General features: G+C 42.5%; 1 protein-coding gene across 2 annotated transcripts; it reads right to left on the bottom strand.

Moving 5' to 3' along the window:
- Window positions 1–2,074: 2,074 nt before the first annotated feature.
- On the bottom strand, window positions 2,075–6,830 carry SLC35E3 (solute carrier family 35 member E3). Of its 2 annotated transcripts, XM_064701901.1 has the most exons (5): window positions 6,386–6,830; window positions 6,188–6,298; window positions 4,496–4,654; window positions 3,492–3,574; window positions 2,075–3,092 (listed from the first exon to the last, which is right to left on the bottom strand). In XM_064701901.1, the coding sequence occupies exons 1-5, from the start codon at window positions 6,773–6,775 to the stop codon at window positions 2,906–2,908; spliced, it is 930 nt and encodes a 309-aa protein (XP_064557971.1). In that variant the 5' UTR covers window positions 6,776–6,830; the 3' UTR covers window positions 2,075–2,905. The 2 variants fall into 2 exon arrangements, with proteins under 2 accessions (XP_064557971.1, XP_064557972.1); XM_064701902.1 differs by lacking the exon at window positions 6,188–6,298 and having other exon boundaries at window positions 2,774–3,092.
- Window positions 6,831–7,326: the final 496 nt, after the last annotated feature.

The following is a 7,326-nucleotide window of genomic DNA, read 5'->3' as shown; positions in this document are numbered from 1 at the left end:
TTTTAACCAGAATCATTGCTCTCATTTTTAAATGCCATCTTGGTATCTTCAGTTCCATTTGAACTACATCAATGGTAGCTTTATAAAGTAAAGAATGCTAGTATAGCAGCAAAGCATGGCATGGCAGAAAAGGACCAAAGCCTACCCTGTTACCACAGTTTAGTCATATAAAGTATGACTACAAAGTAAAATGAAAAGCAGAAAGCAAACACTAGGGCATGTATGGTACAGCCTCAATTGCAACAGCTCACACAGGGAGATGACTACACCTTGCTGAAGATGGCAAGTCTCTGATTTCTCTTTCAGAAAAGCCAAAACTGATTGAAACACACACAGTCAGCAGGAAAACACATTCAAGTGATGTAGTGAAAATCAGAATAAACGAGTATCAGTAATTTTTATAAGACTCCAGTTTTACCTCAGGACTTAATTTTCCTCATTTGTGCCATGAGTCCAAAAAGTTCAAACTCCCTGCTGTATTCATGTGGACAGAAATCCATGTAGTACCATTTTGTCTTAGACACACCTAGACCCCCAAAGTTATGTAATTCAAACAGAAGATGAAAAAAGACAAGAACTCCTCTCTTCTGCAATAAGCAGGAATCAGACAAATGATTAAAAATTTATTCCCACCCTACACATGGTATCCAAAGAAACAATACATAGAAAGATCTATTTATCCCACAATTACACAAGCATCCTGGATTTAATATTTTGAAACAAATGACAAAGTTTAAGATACTTTATTTATTAGATACAAGAAGTAAATCTCAAAAGAGAGTTCTTGAATGCATGAAAAAAATATCACATCACTTAAGTGACTCATACACACACACACACACCTTTCAGCACCAGATTATATTTATAATGTACTTTTTAAATGATGCTCTTAACTTTCTCTTGCAGATCTGCTCCTTTCCTTACGGAGTCTTTTGGATTTCCAGGCATGGTTGTTTAGTTCATTCTACTACTTCATATATATATATTTACATCCATCTCATCTCAAATATTTTTGTCATACAGGCATGTGATTCAGTTGTTTCCTAGCTGTTTCTTTGCAGTCTATCTACATCTCAAAAGAACTTGTGCACAGCACAAATTAATGGAAATGGCTTTCTCAGTGTACATACTGAAGGATATGCATCCAGAGCTTGACCATCTGAACACATCTTTCAGTAGTCCAGGCTGTACTTTTAAACTAATTATACAGATCTACAAAACTGTACTTTAAAAATTATTCTTGGACCAGTACAATGTCCAAGAAACAGCTGGTAAAGATGTAAAATTTTTCAGGTATTTGTAGCTCTGAAATGATATAGAGTATTACCGTATAAACTTAGGTTACACAGAGGAATAACTTTTTCTTAAATCATGAACTCTCTAACAGAATAAATAAACAAGCTTGAGAAAGGTTGCATTGTTTCCAACACAAAGACTTCTTGCCTCTATTGTAAAAAACTTAGAGGAGCTAAATATTATTTCTGTCAGTGGCTGCACAACTCAAATACTTGGTTTTGTCCACACAATTGCCCTCTTTAAATCTGACAGAGGTAGATGAAGACTAAACAAACCCCAACATGTAAGGATTAAGATACTGCAATTAAATTCTAACCCTGCAAATCTAGTGAACATATGTTCTCGCCGGATTTACAGAAAGCAGTTATTTTTTCTTTCCTTTTTTTAACTAGAACAGCACTGAACTTCTTCCATCCACGTTGTCAAAATAAGTGCCTGATACTGTAATGAAAAAAATTTCAAAGCATTTTTAAATTAGAGCAGCAGGTCCCACCTTGCACTCTTCAGTCATTCGGATACATTTCCCAGGACTGTCTGCTGAGGAAATGCTGCCTCACACCCAGCATTGTCCAGCCAGCCCCAGGACCTCTCCCCAGACGATGACAAAGCTGCAGATCCCACCCAAGGTAACTCTTGGGGAAAGGCGTGGGAGCAAGGGAGGTGGTGCTGAAGGCAAGAGAGAGAACTGGGCAACCTTCACACCCGTTAAAGACCTTTCCAAAGCCTTCTCGAAAATATTTTTTAGCATGGGTATCTGTGCAAGGGCTGCAAAACATTTGGTTACTACCACAAAACCAGAGATTTTATTGGGCTCACAGGTAGTATTTACAAGATCTTGTGTAAAGTCTTGGTTTTGGCACAGAGAAAATGATAAAGCAGTAACAACATTTTCAAAACGTCAATTACTTCATGAATGTCCTGACAAATTAGAAGAAAAAATTAAGATGAACTGTTTAGATCCAATTTCCTACTTTCCCACAGCTTGGCCTGTGGCTTCAAGTTTTCTGTTTTTCTCTTCACCTGTAATTTTATCTACTTTCTTCATCTAAAAATCTACCCCTGTGTTGAAGCCATATATAAGAAAGCATATATAACAAATAGGAATGAGTCTGGCAGCCTTTTTTTAAAAATGATTGGACAAAGTATGTCTCCCTCTTCATTGTTCATTGGACACAAATGAGGAAGCATCACTACACACCAGAACATATGCATAAAAGTGTCTCCAAATTTCTTCACAATGGCAATACTGGCTTGATCACAGAGAAAGGATTCCTTTTCTTTTTCTCTGTACTATAACTGTAGCCATCATGATCTCATTTGGTATGCAAAAAATATAATTACTTCAATACAATTTCCACAGCAATTTGAAGTGTGCCTTTTTCTCTTTCAAGTTAGTGTTTTAATTTAATGAAAATGATAGGACAGACTGAGATGGCAAAACCCCAGAATTTTACATCCTTCAGTTTGTTTGGTTTAGTTACAGAATAACAATCCTGGCACTTAAACTAAAACCATAGATCTAAGTAGATGAGGCAATTTTGTGCATTCTAAAATCAATGCATATTTAAATACTTTTTTTCCTTCACAACAGTCTTCAGAAACTCTTGCTCTATGGACGCTGGGCCAATTTACTCTTATTGTTTTCCTGCTCACTAAGCTTGAAGTGGGTGTAGGCTAAAATGCCAAACAGTGTGCACAGAATCCCAAGGCCTTGGTTAACCGACAATGGATCCTTAAATAAGAGGCACCCTCCCAGGAGGGTGATGCAGAACTTGAAATGTCCAAACATGTTATATCTAGACATATGTTAAGGATAACAGCCAATAGCAGTATAATTTTTTGTAAAAAGAAACACTTGGAATTTTCCTTAGTTCCACCCAAAGCATGCAATGGTACACTCTGTGTTGACTCAATACAGTTTTCTCATACAGATCTCTGTGGCTGTATTTACCCCCACCTAAAGCCTTTCACCCTTTTCACTGCACTCTGATGGACATGCCAACACTTCCCCAAGGCAGCCAAAGCATGAGTTAATATTCCCTGCAGGTATGAAGGTCAGTGAATGAACAGCCATTACCTATACAAATCCCAAACCAGGAAGGTTATCAAGCAATTTTCCCACATTAATCATCCCAAATGAATTCCAACATAATTAATCTGGAAACAGGAGAAACCACCAGTGTTACAAAGGATACGTGACAGGTGACGTATTTCCAATGATCCAGTAAATGGACAAGTTTACCATAAAGGCTATTATTCCAGACAGCAGTACCATTATCTGTGGATTAATGGACACAGTCAGTAATCTGAGTTGCTTTTGGCAGTTTGTAGATACATTCCAGGTTATTTATTTAGTTTCATTTACTTTCAAATGCAAAATATCAGGCGAGAAAAACATAAGGAGAACAAAACCAGAAACAATTTCAAACCAGTACAGACACTGGTGAGGTGTATAAGCAGCTCAGTGACATGAATATTTATGACATCCATAAATATACACTGACAGAGCCACAGGCCTTTTCTCCTGTACTCTTGTGAACATTTAAGAGTGATTTGGAAAATCTGGATACTCATTCACATAGAGGTTGTATACTTTATCTTTGAGATAAAGTCCAATTTATGGTCACAACAAAAACTATTTTAGTAAAATATCTGATTTTATTACTGTGAATACTTGCTACTCCATTCACAAAATACAATGCTACAAGAAATGACCCATCACTGAGGGGCACAATCAGCAGTAGTAAGAATATGTCACTGGCTCTTTTTTGGACAGAAGGATATTGAGAGAAACTATAGTCTCCTTGGTGAAAATAAACTACTAATTCTAGAGAACAATCAATGTTGGCATCCTTCCACAGAAGAGAAGTTGAGAGTGTCCTTCTCTGAGTGGACAGTCAGAGCTAGAAATAGAGCACTTCATACACTAAGGGAAGCTTCTGGATTTTGATAGATTTTCCTGTTGTTCAGATGCCCTCTAAATAGAAATGAGAATAAGGAGAGAAATCAATTGACAGACTCGCTCCTCTCAGAGTGAGGGCAGACTCAGCAAGGGGCTTTTTGTCCTGCACATGTCCCTCTCATCTCATCATAGACAACAGCTATACAAAAATCTTTCTGTTCCACAAAAAACCAGATTTTATTATCAATTTAACTACACCAGTGATAATCATTTAAATAAAGTCAACAAAAGCCTTACCACAGCAGAAAGTGTCCAGGGCCCAAATATTCCCCCCTCTCCAAAGACTGGCTCGAAGAAGGGAATGATGAACAACAACATGGCTGAGGACATCGGTGCCTGATAGTACAGCAGCTGCATAGAGTTTACCTGCAACTCGTGCTGCTTAGCACCTACCCACTAAAACCAAAAGAGAAAGCTGTTAAACATGAGGAAAAAAACCCATAAACTGAAAAACCTGAGCAAAAGCAAACTGGCCACTAACACAGAGGGAGTCTCACGTGGACAATACTACTTAAACAGGCTGTTGAGCCTCACCTTTGCCTCAGTGGAGGCCCCACGTGTTTGTCTCTTTCAAGTGAAAAAGACATGAGAAAATTGTATGCAGGGGCAGTAAAAAGAGTGCCTCAACTTTCTTTTCACATAGCCTGGGGGTAAATTATCATACTTGACGAAAAACAAGTAGGTTGAGGAGCTGGGAAGAAAATAGCAGCTCCCCTTTATTTTATAAATTCCAGATCCTGCCTGTGTTGGACCTGAGTATACTTTCCTAAGAAGGCACTGGATTTTGCTCCTTTCTTCCTCATTTTCCTGTACATACAAGCTAACAAAACCAGTACACATTTGTCTTTTGTCAGTTTATTCCAGATTTAACAGATTTCATTTCAATATTGATTATAATTGACTCAAACTTCAATTTTTAATGTTGCATGCTTTCAGAAATATTACTTATCTATGGCTATGAAGACAGATGTTACAGCCAAAAGGACACATCCTTCCCTTGCGCTGAAAACTGACATTTAATACTTACTTAAATCACATTAACTGGTGACATGGATTCTGGCATATAAACTTGCTCACAGTTTTTAATCTAGATAATTTTACCCAAGTACCATTATTTCTCCAGTACACAAATCATCAGTTAATGTCATTATGCAGCACCTCTTTCCTCCTCCTGCCCCAAAACAGGCCAAGAGACCATTATTTATCATCTTACACACTACGGGTCAAAGAGCCTCACTTTTTTTTTTGAGGCACAGTATGCCTGCTAAAAGAAATTCACGTTTAAATCTATCACACTGACGTGACAAGAGTTTCTAATCTAGGAGGCTCTTACAGTCATGGTTAATAACAAAGCGGGTGAGCTATTAGCACAATGTTACAGCAGAAAGGGCTGAGGCAGTCCTTGGACATATAAATTTTTAAAATCACGACTATCCAGGAAGGTTGTATTGTGCGTTTATGTATTAATCCATCCTCTACAAAAACACCTTAGAATGTAAATAGTTGAAACTGAAGAAGGATACTGATAAAATGCAAATAGCTCAAGGATAAACCATGGGATTGAAGGACTGGAAAACATCCTTCCTAGGGAAAAAGCTCAAACGCAAGGCACTTGCTTCAGCAAGGAGAACATCTGTTCCCTCTAGAAAAAAAGGAGTTTTACCGCTAAAGCAATCTTCGTTCCTTGAAAATAACGCTCACGTTAAAGATGACACCCCAATTTTTAGCAGCAAGGACGATCAGGAGTTTGTCTCCTAATTTAACAGGAGTTATGGTGGACTATCATAATTTGGTGGGGGTTATAAAAAAGAAATAACGGAGCAGGGAAGGTTTCCTGGGGGCTGGGTGCTACTGAAAGGCGGCCGAAGCGAGGGGCAGCATCCCAAGGGAGCCCAGCCCCCGCAGGCTCCCGCGGCCGCCGTTACCCACCACTTGGTACAGCGAGGTCACCAGCACGCCCAGGGTGGCGAACGCCATCCCCAGAACATTGAACTTCACGTCGTAGTAGGAGTTGAGGAAAACACCCAGCGTGATGGGGACCTGTGGAGGGGACACGGCGGTTTTAGGCGGGGTCGTCGCCCTCAGCGCTGCCCCTCCCCGCCCCCCTGGGCCCCGCCGCCTCCTCACCAGGGTCAGCTTGATCCGCAGAGGGAAAGTCTTGCCGTAAGCCACGCTCTGGATGACCACGATGACCGGCGTGGTCATGGCCTTGGCCAGCTGGTAGGTACCGATGGTGTTGCTCTGCAGGGAGAGGTTGGTGAAGACGACGAAGCCGCAGAAGCTGAGGGCCAGCGGCAGCACCTGCGCGGGCTGGAGGCTCTTGGGGGAGAAGGCGCCGAGCGCCTGGCACAGGTAGAGGCCGAGCCAGGTGATGGCGAAGTGCACCAGGGTGAGGCTGAGGTTGGGGAAGCCCAGCCGCACGTACAGCCATTTGTTCAGGAAGACGATGCAGATGGAGGCGGCCAGATTGACCAGCAGCCCCGCCGCCAGCCGGCCCTGCGCCGGCAGCCAGCCCATGGCTGAGGCAGCCCGGCGGCCGCCCGCGCACCGGCCGGGCCCGCCACCGCCTCCCCGCCCGCTCCGCTCCGCCCGCCCGCCGGGACACGTGGGCTCGCGCCTTCCGGTGGCCCCGCCCGCTGCGAACGGCTCCGCCCGCCCGGCCCGGGTGCAAGGGGCGGCCGGGGGGACGGCCCTGCGTGTGTGTGTGCGTGTGTCAATGTGGGTGTGTGTGCGCCCCCCTTGCCTGCCCAACAGCCCCGAGGCACAGACACGCACCGCGGCCCCAAGCCACGAGTACCGCTCCACAACGGGACTGGGCATTTCCACAAACACGGCACTGTACGCACGGATGTACAGCACCAAGTATGTTCCTTGCAAGGTGTCAAGAGACACCGACTCGCGTGAAGGAGCCAAAGTCCTTGCCTAACTGCACTACGTGTCCTCTGCACTTGTTAAGGGAAAGGCAGCTAAAAGTGTGTGTGCACAGATAAACGGGGGCAGAACAAGCTTTCAGAATAGACTACGAAATCTCAAACGGGGGGTTTCGATGTATTATCATCTTTCCTCGG

Source organism: Zonotrichia leucophrys, chromosome 1A (assembly GCF_028769735.1).
Source record: "Zonotrichia leucophrys gambelii isolate GWCS_2022_RI chromosome 1A, RI_Zleu_2.0, whole genome shotgun sequence".
Taxonomy (NCBI): Eukaryota; Metazoa; Chordata; class Aves; order Passeriformes; family Passerellidae; genus Zonotrichia; species Zonotrichia leucophrys.
This window is presented reverse-complemented; position numbering and strand designations above follow the sequence as displayed.

Bases quoted from the DNA above. Each gene is read 5' to 3' on its own strand.
- SLC35E3 (XM_064701901.1), bottom strand. From the start codon at position 6,775: ATGGGCTGGCTGCCGGCGCAGGGCCGGCTGGCGGCGGGGCTGCTGGTC. The intron at 6,299-6,385 runs GTGAGGAGGCGG...TCCCCTCCACAG, and splicing joins TGCGGATCAAGCTGACCCTG to GTCCCCATCACGCTGGGTGT. The intron at 4,655-6,187 runs GTGGGTAACGGC...TTTTGGTTTTAG, and splicing joins TGACCTCGCTGTACCAAGTG to TGGGTAGGTGCTAAGCAGCA.